The sequence below is a fragment of the Pygocentrus nattereri genome, chromosome 2, assembly GCF_015220715.1.
Source record: "Pygocentrus nattereri isolate fPygNat1 chromosome 2, fPygNat1.pri, whole genome shotgun sequence".
In the NCBI taxonomy this organism is placed as follows: Eukaryota; Metazoa; Chordata; class Actinopteri; order Characiformes; family Serrasalmidae; genus Pygocentrus; species Pygocentrus nattereri.
Window position 1 is genome coordinate 30478856 of NC_051212.1, and position 22106 is coordinate 30500961.

At 38.1% G+C, this 22106-nt stretch overlaps 1 protein-coding gene across 4 annotated transcripts in view; it reads left to right on the forward strand.

The window, feature by feature from the left end:
• The window catches only part of LOC108436216 (collagen alpha-1(XXV) chain), a 218122-nt gene that overhangs the window by 99064 nt on the left and 96952 nt on the right, over positions 1–22106 (forward strand). For all 4 annotated transcript variants that reach the window (XM_017712568.2, XM_037545797.1, XM_037545804.1 and 1 more), the window contains exons 3-4: positions 13108–13152; positions 19767–19774. In XM_017712568.2, coding sequence (XP_017568057.1) covers positions 13108–13152; positions 19767–19774 — 53 coding nt within the window. The remainder of the gene's footprint in view (positions 1–13107; positions 13153–19766; positions 19775–22106) is intronic.

Consider the following 22106-nt stretch of genomic DNA (forward strand, 5'->3'; position numbering starts at 1 on the left):
ATGGCTGAACTAGCCCAGTAACATTCAAACTAATTAAATGGAAACTTTCATTCAGTTTACAGACCTTTCAGACTGTCCATTTTAATTAATCAAATGTTGATGCACCATTCACAAGTTCACATCAACTTTATCATCATCTCCTCATACAATAAGATTTGATCAGTGCCAATTTAGAGGAATCCCATTATTTTACCAAAAACATTACTGCAAAACACAAGAGAGTGCAGGCTGTTAAAAAAAACAGTAGCGGCCAAGTGAAATACACTATAAATAGCCTAAATATACACTGATCAGACATAACATTATGACCGCCTCCTTGTTTCTATGCTCATTTTATCAGCTCCACTTACTATACAGGTGCATGTCGTAGTTCTGCAATTACAGACTGTAGTCCATCTGTTTCTCTGAATACATTTTTGGCCCCCTTTTACCCTGTTCTTCAGTGGTCAGGATCCCCATGGACTTTCACAGAACAGGTACTATTTGGGTGGTGGATCATTCTCAGCACTGCAGTAATACTGATGTGGTGGTGGTGTGTTAGTGTGTGTTGTGCTGATCTGAGTGGATCAGATACAACAGTGCTGCTGGAGTTTTTAAACACTGTCCAATCACTGTCCACTCTATTAGACACTCCAACCTTGTCAGTCCACCTTGTAGATGTAAAGTCCGAGACGATAGTTCATCTGCTGCTTCACAGTTTGTGTTGGTCATCCTCTACTCTTCATCAGTGGTCACAGGATGTTGTCGGCTAGATGTTTTTGGTTGGTGTTTAAAAACTCCAGCAAACAGTACCTGCTCTGTGAGGGTCCATGGAGATCCTCATCACTGAAGACCAGGTTAAAAGGTTGCTAACACAGGATGCAGAGAAACAGATGGACTATAGTGGTCAGAATGTTATGCCTGATGGGTGTAGTAATAGATAATAGACAATTAAAAGCCCATATCATGATGGTTCAAACTACCCTGAAATTATAAAAGAGATGACTCATCATTGGTTAAAGTATGTCTTTAGCTGATGGTGAAGCTCACAGACGAATCTAAATCTGATGTTCTTTTTTTGTTTTTGGCTTTGGAGATGGGTCAAAACGGCACACTGTCTTCTGTCAGGGTATCAGGTGTCTTTTACAGGTCTTTTATTGGGCATCTCCTCTTTTGACCATATCAGGAGCTTCAAATTCAAAATGTATTCCTTGAAATGGCTGGTGCTCTGCAAACTGAAATCTTTGCCAAAAGCTAGGACTGCTAAGCAGTGATCTGAAGGCTACTGCACACAGGACGAAAAGCACGATGCTATGCAGCAGATTGTGCAAGTCACAGCTATGGCACATGGGATATATCACAGAAGAGTGGATATAAACACTGAGTTTAAGCTCATTGGTATAGATTGTATAGTATTGGAATAAAACATTTATTACATTCAGCAGCTACATTCTCAGAAATAAAGGTAGTAAACTGTCACTGGGGTGGTACCCTCAAGGGTACATCTGAGTACTTAGGCAGGGAACATATCAAAATCCATTGAAATTATATTTTCTAAGTTGTACTTATCCTGTGTGGTCTCCAGGCCTTTTATTTTATTATTATTATTGTTCAGGTTTTAACACATTAGGTTATAAAAAGTGTACTGTATATGTACTTTTGTGTGTACTATAAAAACTACTATAAAAGGTGTACCTTTTACCTGGGGAAAAACCTATTTAAGGTTCACATTTGGACATTAAAACCACTGTTGTACCTTTGAGGGAACATTTAAATAGTTTGCACCTTGATGATTGAAAAATGTACCTGCACAGAACCTTTATTTCTAACAGTATAAGTCTTCAAACATTATATTTAACTGTTTATACAGCTAAAATACAGTGGGTGAAAACTATGTGACCTTGTTTATAACATTGATTTAACAGACCATTAGCACTTGTCTGTTTATCTTAAAGACTGTACATTGACTGCCTTTTTGGGTGTAAATTTCAGGTGACATGCCATTTGCTATTGATTTCTGTGGTCTTGTTCTGGGTTTAATTGTATGCAGTAATAGCAAATGCTGGGAGGTGCAGCAGGGCTCAAAGTCACTGAAAGGCAGCACACATTGACTCAGATGGTGTACGTTAAGAATGTGAGAGCAGGCTTCTTCATAAGAAGAGCATAAGCAAAAGTGATTAATGGGCTCCCCAAAACAAAGACCCGAATGTAAGTGCAGACCTTGCGTACCCAGACGCTATACCACGGGGTTCCAGCATCCAAATACTGTAACCACTATTCAAGTATTTGTGATGTTTCATCACAGGACAAAAAGACAAAATATACAGGCCAGTGAAACAAAGATTTTATATTTTATTGGGCTGTAAAAAGTGATAGCTTTGCTCATATTTGTTAGAAAGTATGTATATTATATTATATTACACACTGGTGCTATGAAACATAAGGGCCTTAATGTGAGTTGCCGTAGACACATTGTTAAGGGAGTCATTGAGAGTAGTCAGTGGTAGGGCAGCTGTATTGCTAACAAGGCTAACTATTCTAGCTGATATCGGCTAGGCCTGGAAACAATTAAAATGATATTTCTCTGATGAAGTAACATGTTGGCACATTGTCCACTGAGGAGACAATACCTTGAAAATGACAAGTTCTCATCAGCATCCAGTGTTTTACAGGTTTATTCTAGTGTTAGCTCAATGTCCCTTTCTGAAGACGCAGCCTCTGCTACTCATCCTACTGAGTTTGCTTCACTTTTCTTGGGTAATAATACAAGTATTCAAGTGTTTTTTTAATCTGTGTGCTGCTAATTTTTGTGTTACTGAATTGTTTTATCACCAGTGCCATCACCTAAAAAGTAAACCTACAGCTCATTGTCACCCAAAATATGTTTCTTTTTGTTTGCTTTTGGTCATCTTTTTTTTCTTTCCAGTTAACTGACTATGCATTCATTCAACTGTTACACATTCTGAAGAATATTCACTGAAATTCTAGGTTAGCCCTTTGACAAACATCCATCCATCCATCCATTTTCTAAGCTGCTTCATGCTCCGTCAGGGTCGCGGGCATTTGACAAACAGTGTAGTTGAAATATTTCTTGTGCATGTTTCTGTCTACCACTGATATTTACATACAGCAAAATATGTATAATTTTTAATTCATTATTTCAGTTTGAGGACAGTGTCCCTGTGTAGGTAACCTTCAAATAAAGAGTCACCATATATAATTTTGAACATGAACAAACAGTGAGACAAATGTGTTTAATTCTATGAAATGAACACAAAAGTTCATTCAGAAGTTGACTGCCAACATCAATTTTTTTTTTTGGTCAACATCTTTTCTCTCCTTTGGTTTCTGTGGGTCACCCAAGGTTAAGGGATTAGCAACAGTGCAAAGAAAGGTCATGCAAAATTCTACTGGGATTTAGATTCCTCTGCTCACAGGTTCACGATCTTCACCAAGTATCAAGTGTTCTTGAGATAACCTCTGTAAACAAGCACACACACAGGCAATACTGCAGCTAGACAGATCTCTGATCTGGTCCTCTGATAGACAAAAGATTGCAGTTAGTGTTTTTAAAAAGCTCCTCTATGCTAAGAGTCAAGTATCTTTTGCTAAGTCTCTTGAGCGGCAGTGGTCAAGAAATGCAAAGGTCATTCAGAGACCTGTATTTCTTGGAGAAGACTGGGTGAGGAGTAGCTATTTTAGTGCTTCATCTAGGTGGCTAATGTTTAGTATGTTGGAAGCCCAAGCCTTCCTGTAATAATAATGCTAATCTGGTCTTTGATTGCAGCCACTGTTTGGTTTTGCTGACCTAAATGAACTGGGCATTCCTAATATCACATAAAACATTAAATAGACACTAAAACCATGTAATGTAGTTTAGTGGTTTTTCAGCAACCTGCCATACCACATAATAACAAGCTCTGAATTATAGTAAAGTTATAGCAATGTTATATTGTGCTGTGAAAGAAGATAAATGTGCAGTGTTTGTCTCTGATGTGCTGATAATGGTCAAAGTTACTTGCAAATAAATAATTAACAACATTTCTTTAGGGCCATGTGGCTAACCATTGGCAATTAAATCAAGGGCAAGGAACTTGAGGGTGGTTTTCTTTATATTTGTTGCCATGTATTGCTGCCACTGAATTCAGTAGAATTATTTTCCAGTTCTCTCCCAAATACGTATGTGTACTCCTAAGTTAGGTTGTTTATAAAAGTGACCTGCCCTTTACATTGTGTGAGCATTTCATGTGAAGTGTACCAATAGAATTTAACCAAATTTACTGGAAATAAAATCTCATTACAGTAATGTTCAATAAAGTTAATAGTATTTTTCCTTCTCCTATGAGTCTACCATTTCAGAGATTCATGTTTCTGTTTTGACAACAACAATGTACATCTGTCTCTTCTACATCAGAGTAATTGTGTCTATATTTGTAGCCCTTGTGTTCCTGTGTTTCCTTATAGAGTCTTGCTTGCATGTTTGCAAATCTGAGCATTTCTCAGTCCTGTGTTGCCTAGTTTCCCTGGAGTTCTGTATAGCCTGATTTTTGTCTTTTGCCTGATTTTTCAGCTGCAGTTATATATTTTTCCATGTTTACTCAGCCTGTGTTCCAGCTCTTGCTGTGTGTTTAGATGACAGTTTCTGGATATACCCAAAGAAAGTTACTTCACACTTTCATCCTAACACCTCTGACTTCCTTCACTTACAGTTATGCTGTATGCAGCCAAGGGATAATTGGACACTCTTAATTGTAGAGAATAAAGATGTTGTCAGGGTTGATACTATTTTGATTCTAAGGTGGAAATTCAAAGTATTTGATGAAGATTAATATTTTTATTATACAAGCAACTGATACACTGTAGCTAAAAATGGAAGCATAAATTTTGTTATTAGCACTGACTGTTTAAAACAAGGCGGCACGGTGGCGTGGTGGGTAGTGCTGTCGCCTCACAACAAAGAGGGCCTGGGTTCGATTCCCCGACCGGGTGACCGGGGTCCTCTCTGTGTGGAGTTTGCATGTTCTCCCCGTGTCTGCGTGGGTTTCCTCCGGGTTCTCCGGTTTCCTCCCACAGTCCAAAGACATGCAGTCAGGCCAATTGGATGTGCTAAATTGCCCCTAGGTGTGAGTGTGTGAGTGACTGTCTGTGTCTGTCTGTCTGCCCTGTGATGGACTGGCGACCTGTCCAGGGTGTATCCTGCCTTTCGCCCGAAGACTGCTGGGATAGGCTCCAGCACCCCCCCGCGACCCTGACGGAGAAGCGGCTTAGAAAATGGATGGATGGATGGATGGATGTTTAAAACAATTCAGCTCAAAACAGAGCAATTGCAAATGTTACATATTACCCTATAGGACTCATTGTAAGTCCTGCTAAATTGAGGCAAAAAACAGTTAATTCAATACAGTTCTATGTTGTTCAAACCAGGCAGGTTTTTCTCCTGAAATACATAAAACACAATATCACAATAAACATGATACATGAATAGATGTCATGTCAAATGTCGTTAATTTTTGACAACAAAATAGAAGAGCAAATTTCAAGACAAACCTAAATAAAAGTTTCATTTGCATGACATTTACAGAACATTTAGATGAATCTATGCATAAAATCCATATAGAGTATATGCCAGAGGAGACGCACTGATCTCATTGTTTACTCTGTGAAGCTTGGGAGGTTGTACCATAGTTAAAGCTAACTCCATCATGTGTAGGCTGTACTTTAACCTGGCTCTCACTCACTTTAATATATATATATATATATATATATATATATATAAAATTGTGTTATATTACAGTCATCAAGAGAGTGGTTAAAATAACAAAGGTGTGAATTCTGTGATTCTCACACACATCAGTAATTGAAAGCACTGTGGAAAGCAAAGTGGATCTGGAGAAATATCTGTCTGACTGGCATCAAAATTTGCAGATGTTGCTAAGAGAATGAGAACATGCCTAAAAATACATTGTACTTGAACCTGTTTAACTACATAAAATATGCATTTTAAATTTTTTCTCAGTCTTAGTTTAATACCTGCTCTCAACTCCTACACAAAATATTTTGGAAATAAATATATAATTGAGTATATTTTTGAAAAGCGTGTGTCCTTGTGCAAAATGGAATGTCATACAACAAGTCTCCATTTTCAATCCCACATAACAGGAATAACAAGTCACACAAGCACAATTAAAATATGTGCAAAATGTATGAGTCTGATGTTATTGTTTTATTTTTGTCATGTTTCATGGTTTCCACAAAAGATGAGCAAAAAAGAGCAATGTAAGAGTGAGAAACAAGTATTAACAATACACAGTGTGCTCCTTTCTTAATATTTTTTCAAATTATTACATCCAAAGTTGATTATAATTGTCAGCTCTTGCTATTATTATTATTATCCCTTTAAAAAACATCTTACTCTGATACTTTTTTTTTTTTAAGGGTCATGTACTGAAAGGGTGATGGAGATGCTTTTATTATAAGTCCCATACTTTGTGTGGAGAGCTGCCTCCAGCAGAGGCTTGTGAAGATATCACTCAGTAAAGTGTTAAACACAGACATGATGTGAAAAACAGGACTATAGTCACAGTTTGAAGAGTTGAGCCAAAGGTTCTCAGATGACAGTTATGAGAGAGGCAACCACTAAGAACATTAACTGCAGCACTCATGCTCATGGGCTTTGGATGGCTGGACAGCTGGCCACTGTACAACACTGTACAGTAAAACACTGATAAAATCACTGTTCAAATGTGTCTGCACTACACTAAGCACCTGGAGCTAGCCCAGCTATGTACTGTCTGTCCATCATCCTAACCCTTAGAAGTAATAATGGGTTAGGGTTAGAAGGGATACTAATTATTTCTCATGTGTAAGTCATTGAAACAAGCAGAGAAGCAGAAGCACTTATTACCACATTTGTGTTTGGAAGCACAGATGGCCAGAAGCGAATATCAGGATTTCTTTACCTTTATCAGTACTGACATTGAAACTCTAAGTATCAGTTAATATTGATCCAATATTGTTTAAAAGGCTACTTAATTGAAACACTTTATGTAGGAAAAGCATCTCAAAGTCTGCTATCATGCTCAAACTACTTTTTTCCCTCCAATAACCAAATCAGCATTTCTGCTGATATTGTCCCTATATTCATATCCTTTGATAGTCGTATGCTGTCTGTGTAAGATGAAGAGGACATACATTGTATGATTTGTATTTGATGAAAAGTTAGTTTTAGACAAAGAAAAATAAGTTTTGCCATGTTTTGACATCAAAACAAACTGAAAAATCCTTTCAAAGCTGTTGATTTACAATGTAAATGAACTGCAAATGTAACATACATAACGTACATAGTTACATAATGTTATGTAACTAACCATATAAAATATTTAATTATGATATTTGATTTAAGTAGGTTATCAAAACTAAACTCATAATTCTCAGTAATTCTTGTAAGGATTTAAAAAGGAATTTCCATGTCTAGCCAAGGCTTTGCATGCAAATCATGATGCTCTTTGGCAGTGAGAATAAAGTGTTGGCAGGCTTTGTCTACAAACAGTCATGCAGCATTATGTATTTATGTGAATCTTCTGTAAACAGTAAGGTCAGCCCATAGTCAATTGGTGTCCTGAAACAGCAGCGGTCAACAGCAGTAAATGAATGTGACTTCAGAATAAAAATAATGCTGGGAAAATGCACAATTCTCATGCAACAGTTACGTACTGTATGCACTACCCTGAAAAAACATGGATACAGACTTGCGTTCTTGTGTGACACTTACATGACAATTCTTTTCTTTTGACTCATTGTCTTTAATTAAAGCAAACCCACAAAATCTTTTTTTCAGGCAGATGGCAGAATCAGATGAAATGATATGTTAGTAGTGGATTACAGTCTAAAGCAGATTTTGTATTCATAGTAAAAACTGCATATTTTCCCTCATTTCTTTTTTGATACATGAAGCTTAGCAAAAAAAATAAAAAATAAATAATACATGGAACCTGTAAAGATGCCAAAATACCGCAAACTAAATTAAATTATGAACTGGGTTTCTACAAGAGGGATTTTCTTTTGAGAACAGTTGTTTAAAATAAGTGGTAATTAATTTTTGTGCATAATTTCCAAATTAAAAAAGTCTTTATGTTAAACATGTGGTTAGTTTGCATCTTGAAAGAATAATTCAGAATAAAAGATGTTTTTGACAGCTGTGGGCATTGTTTAAATTGAAGGAAATTTACAGAGATCTGTCTGTGGGAGAACAGACACTATGCCCTGAAATGTGTGGAAGTCCCCACAACACAGAGATCTTAAAATAAAGTGCATAATGTAATTTGTCATGTTTTCATTTTTCAAGAGACTATTTAATAGAGCTGCAAAGTTAACCAGTCCTGTTTTTTAAGGGAAATGTTTTTGGAAATTGGGGTTTTAGTTGATGGGCATTGACTGTTGGTTTAGAAATATAAAATGGTTTGGCAGAAATAATCAATCCTTTCTCCTGTTAATGTGTAGTGACCAATAAAATGAACAGTGACGCTCATAAAAAGCCACATAAAAAAGCCACAAATACAAAAAGACAGGACCTGTAGAAACAAAGAGGAACAGTAAGAGATACTGAATCAGAATATTTATTGCATTTATGACTGACTCAGATTATGAGCTATGCTTTAACAGCTGGTCCTACAGAGCAAAAGCAACAAAGACGACAACAACCAAAGGCAACATGTTTAAGCACAAATTCAGAACATGACACTTTAGAAAATTAGCAGTAGGATTGCTTAGAATTAAGTTTTCTTTGAGCAAAACATTTACTCAGCTGCAGTTTTTTTGTATGCAATTGCTGTCTTTGTGTTCACATTTGCCAATGCTGTTTCATTTAAAGTGTAGAAATTGGGCTTAATGTTCCCCTGGATTAGCATTAAAGTGAAATATAACTTAATTTTGAAGGGTTACAAATGTAGTGAAATGAAAAAAATGTAGAAAGTTTAGCCCAGTAGCCCAACATCACTCTGTGCTCTTAGGAATACAAGATAAGATGCGTTTGTCATTGCACAGTGTACAACAAAATTGAGCAGCAATCCAACAGCACTTCCTACAAAACAATTTAAACATAATGCTAAAATATCTAAACATAAGGATAAAATATATAAAGTGCAGATTTAAGGGGAAAAAAATATATATAAAACTATATATTCTAAAAAAGTCAATAGACAATAGACAGGTGAGGTAGCAGTTGTAGTTGCACATTCCTTGGACAGCTTATAGCGTTATATAATATTGCACATCTAAGAATTATTGCAGAGAAAGAATACAGATTGCACTCTCGAGAACAAATGAATAATAAATAGAACAGAGGTGGAGTGGAACTCTGGAACACTGGAACAGTGTAAAGTGTCCTATGAATCAGTGCCTGTAAACAGCAGTAGTGGAACACTGGAACAGTGTAAAGTGTCCTATGAATCAGTGCCTGTATAGAGCAGTAGTGGAGCACAGGAACAGTGTAAAGTGTCCTATGAATCAGTGCCTGTAAAGAGCAGTAGTGGAGCACAGGAACAGTGTAAAGTGTCCTATGAATCAGTGCCTGTAAAGAGCAGTAGTGGAACACTGGAACAGTGTAAAGTGTCCTATGAATCAGTGCCTGTAAAGAGCAGTAGTGGAACACTGGAACAGTGTAAAGTGTCCTATGAATCAGTGCCTGTAAAGAGCAGTAGTGGAGCACAGGAACAGTGTCAAGTGTCCTATGAATCAGTGCCTGTAAAGAGCAGTAGTGGAGCACAGGAACAGTGTAAAGTGTCCTATGAATCAGTGCCTGTAAAGAGCAGTAGTGGAACACTGGAACAGTGTAAAGTGTCCTATGAATCAGTGCCTGTATAGAGCAGTAGTGGAGCACAGGAACAGTGTAAAGTGTCCTATGAATCAGTGCCTGTAAAGAGCAGTAGTGGAACACTGGAACAGTGTAAAGTGTCCTATGAATCAGTGCCTGTAAAGAGCAGTAGTGGAGCACAGGAACAGTGTAAAGTGTCCTATGAATCAGTGCCTGTAAAGAGCAGTAGTGGAGCACAGGAACAGTGTAAAGTGTCCTATGAATCAGTGCCTGTAAAGAGCAGTAGTGGAACACTGAAACAGTGTAAAGTGTCCTATGAATACATAATGTTACAATAGGAACATTATGAAATATTGGCTTGACATATCGGGCAAAGCCAAACCTTCAGAGAAGGTCTAATGAATTCTGAAAACCAAAAAAATACATCATGTTATTTTTATCCATCCATCCATTTTCTAAACCGCTTCTCCGTCAGGGTCGCGGGGGGTGCTGGAGCCTATCCCAGCAGTCATTGGGCGGAAGGCAGGATACACCCTGGACAGGTCACCAGTCCATCGCAGGGCAGACAGACAGACACAGACAGACACTCACTCACACACTCACACCTAGGGGCAATTTAGCATGTCCAATCGACCTGACTCTTTGGACTGTGGGAGGAAACCCACGCAGACATGGGGAGAACATGCAAACTCCACACAGAGAGGACCCTGGTCACCTGGCTGGGGAATCGAACCCTCCTCGCTGTGAGGTGACAGCGCTATCTGCCACGCCACCGTGCCGCCCTGTTATTTTTAGTTGATTTTTATTCAATAGTATCACGCTTGTACTAAAACTCTGCATGTGTTACATTACTACTCTTGTTTCATTGATCAATGTTGGATGGAAACAAAATGGTTAAATTCTTGAAATGCCCAGCAGAAAATTATCCAATGAGGAATTCATTTTCCACAAAGTATTAAGGTAGACATAGTTATATCTATATAATGAGTACTCTTATTAGTTAGGATGTCAAGAGTTGAAAAGAAGGCCCAATGTGTTAACCATCAACATAATTTTAACAGAGGTGTAAAATTCTGGTCCAGAAAGTAAAAATCCTTCCCAGGATTTTCTTCCAACTGCCTGGACAGCTCCCTGGTGCTTTGATCTAACTAGAGAAGCCAGGCCATGGGAACAAAGTCCTGGTAAGGATATTTACTTTCTGGACCTGAATTTTACACCTCTGAATTTTAAAGAGCTAGAGGAATAACATTTTGAGTTCTACTAGGCAGGACCAATTTTATAAGAAAGTAAATTGTACCTCTATGACTAGTCCATGTGGTAATGACAGAAGTTTTCATAGAGACATCATTTGTACACTAATAACATTTGTACCTGACTAATAAAATAAAGCCATGGTGTGCTATGTCAGGGTCACCAGAACTACAGAAGCAAGCAGGAATTTGACCTACCACTTTTTAAAGTTGCCATAGAACGCATTTATGTATGTTTATAGTATGTTAAATTGTTCTCTGATGTCTACATAAAAGGTGTGTGACTTTGGTTGGGGTGAAAAATAGCCAGATGTGATTTTGCACATTTTGTGTGGGAGAGGGTGAGTGCGGGATGAAATCTTGTGGGAGCAGGACTGAAAAAACAGTCCTGTTCAGACCTCTACTCCAAGGTTTGAGAAACTGTCCAGAGTGAAATGTGCAAACCAACAACTTTGAATTAAAGTTGTCTGGGATTCTGATAAACATATAAGACCTGACATTCACTTTCTGTTCTCTAGCTAGTCTTGAAAATTTTCTGTTCCACCTTAAGTAGTGATGCAGTTAGACTGTGGCACCTGTACAAGCCATAGCATTTAAAGTGGAACGGAAAATTTGATTAAAATGCTGGTAATTAGGAAGTCAGCTTCAGCCTCGTTTAAAGATGAACATCAACCATGCCCATTGACAGTTTGGTTCATTGGAAAGGTATGAAAAGTGCGGACATCCTGTGGAACGATACATTTCTGGATATGTTATCACTGGCAATAACGCATCTGGACTCAAGGTTCACGGATATCTTGATATCTTGATTTGGAAGCCATAGATGGCATTGACTGCTCATACATGTTATGCTGTGTATATGGCCATGGGCCACAAATACTAAATCTATACCAGGCCACCTTGCTGAAAGACTCACTGTGAAACTGCTTCAAGATAAAACATATACCAGTATGCCTGTCACTTCAAGCAAAACACAATGTTTTTATAATCTTCAGATATCTGCTTAATCTAGAACCGCCAAAAATGTGCACACTGTTACTCAATGGCAACAAACTACTAGAATCTTATAGGGATGCTAGCGGAAGTTAGCATTATCGTAGAGGTTTTTAAGCAATTGTTTTACAATGATAAGAATGCATCTCTAATCCAAAAGAGTGGACTTTCAACATACTGAAGGTATTATCTGGCACTACATATTGATTATACATTCTAAATCAGTAGCCAAATGATGATTAGATGTCAGCAGCTTTTCAAAACAAATAACAATAATGAATACCAGCAAAGAAAACCTTTGGTTAAGATAAATTTTCATTATCTTAATTTAGCACTAGTTACAATACCTGTAGTGGAAGCGAGTATTTTGTTATGAATGTTTTAATTTACATAAACTGATAAATACTGTATGACTGGTCATACAGTATGTTCTAAGTATACATGGCTTTAACACGCTTTTCTAAAGCTTAACAGTGCAATATTTATGGCTGAATGGATTTAACAGACTCAATACTTTCTCTGTTATCTTTAATTTACTCCACTGGGGTGCCTAACTAAGCCTCTTAAGTTCAGTGGGGCTCCAGTGGACAATACCTAGGACCTTTAGTTCTTTTTTTTAGCATGTTAAACTAGACAATCCATGTAATTACTTCATTCTTCCGGTGGAGTATAAACAGATCACCGTTCACGTGAGGCTTGCGAGGAGCAAACTGAAAATGAGTGCTGTAAAAACAAATTAGAAATAAAGTCACCCATGCTGAAAAGAATAACAGTGGAGAAATTGGATAAATGGAACTATAAAGTGCGTATTTGTTGCGAGGCTGAGTGTGCCGTCTTCCCGTTTCAGCTTCTGACCTTTAAAATCTTAATGAACCTTGGGATGGCCTAAAGAAGCATAACGTTTCCAAAGGCAATATTTGGACAAAACCTCTGTCTGAGCGCTCCTCTTTGGGTGGTTTTTAAACTTTTAGTCTTTTCACAAAGTCTGCAACACATAAAACTCTGCATTTCTGAGTGTTTTATGGTAACTGAACCTGAATAGACTAAGAAAATCCTCCTTCCTTTGCATTCTAGGCCCACCGGGGAAGCGAGGAAGAAGAGGGCGCAATGGAGATCCTGGTGAGTAAGCTCATTGAACACATGACTGTTCAGTATCCTGTCCATTTCATCTTACTAAGTGGGCAGTTTTAAGAGAAGTGTCAAGTCATAAAAAACTATTTGTGGAACTTATTCATAGAAGGGTAATGACTGCTACTTTTCCCCAACATTTTCCGAGTGGAAATGATGGAGACTCAACCTACAAGTGCATGGAAGCATTGAATTCTGTGTCTGCTAAATCACATTCCAAAAGGGGTTTGGGCCTATTACACTGGCCATTACCACTAGTTCCGTTTTTACTGGACCTCCAGTAAGACGTTTATATCTTGGACAGCCTACCAAATCCTGCACAAATTGGCCTGACTTTTTGCTGGAGGACACGTGTCAGTGGTGTCCCATTCACAGACCATATGAACTGGATGCTGGATCTGACTGAAATGAAAGAAAATAAAAATCAGTCCTGACTCCAAATTTGCATTGCCACAAGGATAAATGAAAAATACTGGAGGCTAATGATCACACGTGTTGACATGTGTAGGGGCTGAATGTTGTCCAAACTGTTGGAGCAAAGGTAGCCTCTCCATAAAAAGCTCATTTGAATAAGTACATATAAATTTGAATGAGTGCATATAAAAGCTTGTTTTTGTCAGTGAGCTTGACTCTTGTAGTGGTTGGGTCAGAGGAAAGGAAACAAAGGCAGGCCTCTAATAGAAAACTCAGGACATTGGACTCCATTATTGTTAATTCGGATGATGGCTTTCAAGTCGCAGGAATTAAACACAATCAGGAGGGAGGCCGCTTTTTATAGTTGGCTTCTGATGTTTGCAGTCAAAGTTCTCTGCTCTTAATTTTGCTAAATTAATTTCAAATCTCGTAAATGGCCTGGAGGGTGTGTTTTTCGTTAGGGAAAGAGCCTAGCAGATGCGAGTAAGGGTGGTGTGGATTTCAGACTGCCATTTACCATGCATTTTCAGGACTGTAACTTCAAAGCCAACAGAGCGACTTCTTGAGCTGTGGTGAGCTTAAAGTTCCCAGTGATGCATTCTGTTGATGTTTTGCATAATGCTGAAAAATTAGATAATTGTATTCTTCTCCATTTTAAGGACTATTCCGATGTCATTTCATGCAACTCTGAAAACTGAAATAACATCCTGTGGATAAATTAACTTGTAAATCAGCCAATAGAAGCAAGCACAATGATTAGCGGTGCCTATTGTGGTAACAACACAGGCACATATGGCCACAGTCTCTTCTATTGTGCTGATACAAGAGCCTTATCCTTGTGTTGCTCTAGCAGCATGTTGCAGGCCAGGTCAGACATTCCAAAGCTTTTACACTTGGGCCACACCACCGACAGTACCAACAGCCAGGCCAAATACACAGCCTTTACTTCTCCTCTGCGACCACACATACGCACTCCTCCACTTAGAATGTGGTCAGCATACAAGCCAAAACAAATGTAGGTTGATGCTCAAATAATGACTTTCTGAGCCTGTTCCTTTCCTCTCACCTTTACACATCTCACTAATGGAGCATCTGAAGTAAAATTGGTTGTATACGATCTGTGTTTTCACTCATAAAAGTATGTAATATACTCGAAGAGCTGAAATTTCCTTTGGACCTTACACTCTTGAAAAATGTTTCTGTGGAGTAATGCCATGGAAGAACCACTTTTGGCTCCCTAAATAATATTTCAGTGGATGGATTTCAAAGAATAATTTTTGCACAAGAGATGTGCAGGTTACATGAGCAAGACTCACATGACTGAAGCCAACATCAAATTAACACTATTCTGTAGCTATTTTCCACTTACTTTCTGCTCATTTGATGGTGGTGTTGAATATCTCTGACCCTTCCATAGACTAAATTATTATATGATTCTAATGATTTTTAATGCTTGTGGCTCCTGCGAAATGTAGGCTGATGCGCTATTTACCAGGTAATTATAGATGATGTCTGAATATGTTATCATGAGCACGCATCTGGACTCAAAATAAATTATTGATCTGGAACAGATCAACATCTCTGATTAAACTGGCCCTTTCTTTATATCTTAATTTGAAGGCCAGAGCTGGCATTGACTGCTTATACACATTATACTGACAGAATGTCAAGAAAACAGGACACTTCATCTGGGTTTCACAAATACCATCTAAACCACGAAGAAAAAGAACCTCCTCATAATTTAGAAGGTCTGTATCAATTAAAGACAGTTCTTTCGATGGTACATAAGAATCATTTCGGAACCTTTATTTTTAAGAGTTAATTTGGGAAAAATCTTGGTTTTGTTCTAGGTTTTGGACTAACCCACATGACCCTGATGAGCCTGTTACTGGGCCGTAAAAGAAAAAAAGAAAGCTGTCCACATTAAAAAATAAATAAATCTTTGGGCCAGCCGGTGGGCCCTTGCTATTTAAGGGGTTAATCAGAGTAATAAAGCATGACTAATGCAGGACTTATATTCAAATTCATGTGTTTTGTTTTTGTTTGGACAGAATATTTTGAAAAAATATTTAGACAAAAAAAAAATCTTTATGACTCGTTAGATTTACGCAACAGTATCAACAAGTATCTTGTTAATGTAACAGAGCAGATAAAACATCAGAAATATCCAAGGAACCGGTTAAGAATAATTCCCTGACAGGCCCTATATTCATCACGAGAAACTGGATAATTGCCTTGTGCTTGGTATAGTAAATGAAGGTCACATTTCTGCATCAATCAGCAGTTGCAAAAGCAAGGGGGAAAACCTTAAGCTATTTGAAGAGAAGATCGTTCAAGCATGCTGTTAAAGCAGAACGAACGCAGGCCGGATCTCGGTGACCCCACATTCATGTTTGCCTGGCCAGCGGGTTTCCAGGGTGAGAAACACCAAACTTGAGGCAAGAGTGGTTGCCCTGTCTGGGTGAATGGAATATCCTTTCATCTGGTTGCACTTTGCCCAGAGTTAACCAGTTAATTGAAGGGGGGAAAGCAAACTGGAAAAACACCAAGGTGTTTACCCAAGAACTGAAGCTCAAAATGACACTTCATTGGAGCAGAAGTTTAGGCCCAGTGAGCGGAGTTTGAGAAGGCCAGGGCGCATGTTTGGTTGGACTGGCCAGCGCAGTCATGGGTGGGGTTGAGTGCCGTTGAGTGAGGCCGCAGTGGTTGTCTGTGACCGTGCATAAGGGGTGGTCAGTGCTTGGATGCGCTGTCATACGCACATGGCCTGCTACACACCTCCTTTGTGCAGTTCAGAGGCCTCCTATTGATGGCCAACTGACCACAGGAAAACATCCATCAAAAAAGTTTCTTCCCTGCAGCTTCTTTTCCACATTAACTAAATTGCTTAACAAAACAATAACACTCAACTAGATTTGCCTGTTCAGTGCAAGTGAGTCTGTGCCAGCAAACTCAACCACACAATCATGCTTCTGTCTTTTTTCTGTCTAAATATATTTTCTTGGTGTAGGGAAACCATATCCTTGATTACCAGGTAAACATAGTACCTGGATATCTACCACTGTACTGGACTCAGTTCTTCAATTGTAAAGAAAGTTTGAAGAAAATGCAATTCAGACATTTCTGTCTATTAAATCAAATAACCAGAGAGGTGCAGTGAGGCAGCATTTAGTTATTTGAGGTGAAGCTCCTGCTGCATTGCATGGTGAAAGTAACCAGTCAAACTTATGCTGCCTAAATCCACAGACAAACTATGTAACAAAAGCTTTTGTTTGCTTTTTATATATTTAATTACATAGTGAATTATGCAATGAATTACATTTTGTTTAGATTTAGTTTTGACTGGCTTGTCTTTTTTTATTCTGCAAAACAATACTGTATACACAACAGTACATTTTCATCAAACTTAAATTGTATTTAAATATGTCTTCATCTTACAAACGCAAATGTAGTATCAATTGAATTCACACTGTTGGCAGAATTTCCCCACTTGTTTCAAAGAGCTATTATTGAGAAATAATTCATATTGAACATTGAAATACATTAATAATAATTATTTTCAATTTGTTTTTCTAAGAACTTCAATGTAATCAATATTGCACTGCAATTAATAACAAAAAGCATATACACACTCTTAAAAATAAAGGTGCCCAAAAGAGTGGGCGACTTTGGAAGCCTTTCAATGGATGTTTCTTTAAATGGGATGTATTAGTGTCAAAAACAAGTTCTAGGTTAACAAAGAACTCCTGAATTGGTATAGAACCTTACTAATTCTTTAAGCCTCTCTCACAAATTTCACAAGTTTCAACATTGTCCTATAGGGAATCAAAAGAGGTTCTTTTATTTTTAAATGGGTCTAGGCAGTCTATGTGTTGGCTGATCTGAAAGGTAGGTATAAAAGCTATTTACTTCAAACATGAACTATGCAGTTGTCACTGTTCCAGGACTTCTTGTCATATCTGTTGGTGATAATCACTTGTCCTTTCATATGATCACACACGCTGTACCTTGCCAAAAGTGATCAATCTTGAAGTCACATGTGGGGAAATACTGAAAAGTCCAGTGCTGGAGGAGAGAAAGTGTTTTGTTTTTATGCGATTAAGCTTGAGGAACTGGTTAGCCTATTCTGGCTCCACTATGTACTGCTGTATAGTTCAGTATTTGATTAATTAGTATGATCTGATCAGGAATAGTGGGCTTGTATAACGTTTTTTGATTGGATGTATGGTTTTTGTACAGTGATTATCAAATTATGGTCTTTTTTGCCATAGGAATGAATGGTGGAACCATTGTGCACTTCTCTTATGTCACCATGATACAAGTGTACTAGCAACATCCTAGCAACATCCTAGCAACCACCTGTAATACCCTTAGCAATGACCAAAGACACCATAGCAACCACCTAGGAACACTCTAGCAACCACCAGAGATATCATAGCAACTGGGTACCAAAACCCTAGCAACCACCTGGGATACTATAGCAAATGGTTAGCAATACTCCAGCAACCACCTGGGATACCACTGCATTCATCTAGCAACACTCTAGCAACCACTTGGAATACCACAGAAACCACTAGCAAAACCCTAGCATCCACTAGAGATGGACTTAGCAACTACTTAGCAACACCTAGCAACCACCTGAGATATCATTGCATCAACCTAGCAAACACTTGGAATACCACAGCAACACCCTAGCACCAACCTGGAACACCATAGCAAACACCTGGGATACCATAGAAACACTTTAGCAACCACCTAACAATTGCCTTGCAACACCCTAGCAACCACCTACCAAGACTTTTAGCAACCACTTAAAAAACTTTAGTAACCATCTAGCTACACCCTAGCAAACACATGGGAATAGCTAAAGCTTCACAATCACTCAGCATTTTCTTCATAAAAAGGCACCTTTATCATCTACTCAAGCCCTTTTTCCTTTCTTCTGTTTTATCTCACTCTGCTCATCATAGTGTCACCATCATTCAATCATCTACGTGATTAATGATTTCATCTGTGGTGCAACAAAGCAATAGAAGCCACATCGCCCCCTACACTTTCTGCAGTGTACTGCAATCTGCCTAATATTACAGAGTAAATATCACATCGGCCTTTTCCATAATCACTGATGACTAACCGACTTTGTTGAAGCCTTGTTGAGTGTAACTGTCAACTTCTTGATATTCTAACCTGAAGAGTTCTTACAGTATTTTATATACCTGAAGGAGAGATATAAAAAAAGTTTATGTCATCATGATGTGGTTCTCAAACTTTATTCTGCTAGGCCCACAGCCCTGCACAGTTAAGATTAAAATACTAAAATACAAGTCATGACCTATCTAGTGTTTTCCTCATTCTTCTGTCTGGTATGCTTCCTATTTTGGATGAAAAGCATAAAGCAGTAATTACATGTGATCTAATTTGCTTGGCGAATTAATAGCTGTACATTACAAACCAAATGTACAGTTGCAGAGCTTTGGAGAGAGCAGCTGCAGCAGTGATTTGCACTTCACCTTCAGACCGAGAAAGCTTTGAGGGGAAAAAAAACCTGCCACTCGTAAAAAAAATAAATAAATAAAATGTCCCTGCCTTCCCCTTTTGGTTTAGCAGCTGTGGTTTCCTAATAAGAGCCAAAGAACCAAAATGACTTGTGAGGCTCTTTGATAAAAATCCCTATAGTTTTGCTTCATGGACTCGAGCAACAGGGTAATTGGGTGAAGGGCATGGCTACCACCTCACAAAAACTTGCAGGGAGATGGGGAGGGGGACTAGTGACAAGCCCACGGCTCCTGTGTAATGCAATATTACTCTGCAAAGGCATGCGATGGCCAACCCTGTCATTGTTGGCCAACGTTTTGGAAAGGAGATCCAGGAACGGCATTTTGTCAAGATGCCAGTCTTAAATGCCACGGGTATAAATAAAAGGCACTATTCTGCATGTGTGCGGAAATGAGACACGGGTTTAGCTGTGCCATTGAAATATGAGTAGCCGGAAGTGCAGATATTTTGTCTGTCTTTTTTCCCCCTGGGAGTATACTCTATATCAATTTTAGACCTGTCTGACGTTGAAACATTATTAGGGGTCATCACATGAAAGCTGCTGAGTGTTTAGTATCTCATGAATGAGTAACTGATCTCTCATTTGAAACATGTTTGCCCAGATTTTGACTGTCTTTTTCTGTTTTTCTCCCCAGGACCCCCTGTAAGTATCATGGCAACAAGCTGAATGGTTTGCATGACTGTACATCGTTACAGGTAAAACCACAAATGTGGTATGCATGAGCTGTTGCTGGCAGGAACAACACTTTGCCTTTTGAAAAGAGGAAGAATCATGATTTAGATTCTTTTTTCCAAATCCATTCTTCTACATGTTTTCATTTGAAAGTTCCAGTAATTCTAGCATACTAATGATATTGTCAGAGGAACTCATTTTCCAGTCTCTGCTATAAACAGTAGGCATAGCTTTTTTTATACACAGATCCAATGGCAGATCTGATAAATCCAACCTAATGGCAAGGCTTATTGGGTTACCATAAAATAACCTTATTCATCTAAAAATGTCCTGGTTTCCTACACCAAAGTTTACCAAACTCTGAGAGGTTGCCAGTTCCTCCACTAAAAAGAAGGAGTCTCACTTCATTATGTGCCGAGTGATCACAGGAGCCCTCTACCTCACACAGATGGAAAACGTCTGGCAACCGAGCTAACGAAGACAAACCCATATTTAACCATTAGGGGCTCTGACAAGTCGGAAGGCGGTGGCGCATTACCCGGGTCAAAGCAGGCCGCGTGAGTTCGGCCAAAGTAATTTATAGAGTTGGTGTGCAATCAAGTGGGTAGAATAGTGCATGTCCGCAGAACTGTAAAAAAGAATGGTAAGCTAATTCGTTCTGCGTTTACGGACACCCGCCATAACCTTTGAGTTGGAGGTTAAATGAAACCAGGTGGTGAAGGTGGCTTTCTAGTGGTATTCCAGACGTTTTCAGCCATCAATCACCCTACTAAATGCATTGAATCAACCCACTCTAATACAAGAATTTAAGGCATCACTAAAAAAAGAAAGGAAAGACTTTCTGTAAGAGTAAGAGAAAGGTGACCAATTCATTAATCCTTTAAGGTGATGGCAAAAACATGATTATTTTTATGTAAAGAAAGTGATTAACCAAAGCTGAAAATTCATAGACATATTTTGTTTGTGTTACAACTTTTTAACAAAAAACATATGAATAGGAATATGTCACATTATCACTCAAAAACTTCATGCATCTGACAATAAAGGAAACCTTGTACATCTTTTATATACAGATAGAAAACATTTCAGTGGCCTTTGTCATATTGTCAGACTGGATTCCCGGGGAGATGCTTGGTTTCATAGTGTTAATAAACTATGCTGTCAACCCTTTAAACTGCAGGTTTATTATTTAGTTATTAATCTAAAGACTTATGAATGAAATAGTAACTAGAAGTAGCATAGTAATAAGTTATGAAGAATATGTAGGTCATGAGGAACTGAAGTGTGGGTGCAGTTACCATCGTAAAAATGTAGGTTTTTAAATGGTTCTTAGGTTGGATGTATGGTTCTAGGAAAAGCCTTTTCTTGACATGGAACTATTACTTTATGTGCAGGTTCTTCATACTTTAAAAAAGTTCTTTAGACTTGCCCATGTCATTTACAAAACTGGTTCTTTAAAGAATCATCCATTAAAAGGTTCAGTTTTAAATTTTAGGAAACTAAAAGCGGTTCTTCTGTGGCATCGCTTTAAGGAAGCCTTTTAGCACCTGTATTTTTAGTATATGTGGTACTACAGAATCATTTTCAATATCCACTGAATGATTGAAAAGACCTTTCTGTAATGTAGAGCATGACCAAAGAGGCCCCTTACGATCTTTTCTGCCAGTAAAGTGATGAAGTGTTGCATTTCTCATTTATAATCATCATTCATGGGAAGAATATCGCCTTCTTGTTAGATGTTCTGGAAAATGAAGTAATTTGTTCTTGTGAATTTTAAGTTACATGTGATTATCTACACTGTACTAATGAACAGTAGGGATGTATGTGGTTTTCAATGGGCTTTGTCCATTCACAGATCATTTGATGCTCTCTTTCAACAGGCAGTATTAAAGAAATGTACAGAAATGGAAAAGCAATTCTTTGTCTCTATTTTTATTCCATTTCACTCCTCCAGCTAATATTTTGCAGAGATTGTCATTTACGTAATGACAGCCTATTATTTAGGAATCCTGAGAATGACAATCCTATGAACAGGCTCTGAAAGAGATTGGAAAAGCAGTTAGCAGTTAGCCCACTGACTGAAAAAATGGTAAAGGAAAAGAAAATTAGCTTTAATGAGGTTGAATTATTTAAAGAGATTAATGGGTCCGTGTAACAGAAGTATTTGCCAACCACTGTGTGACGCAATCAGTGAAACTAAGTGAATGACATTCTACAATTATCAGCACAGAATAATGCACCAGTGCACTGAGTTCCAATTAAAATAGCATTTGTGTTCTAGGGAAGGTCGTAGTTAAAGTAA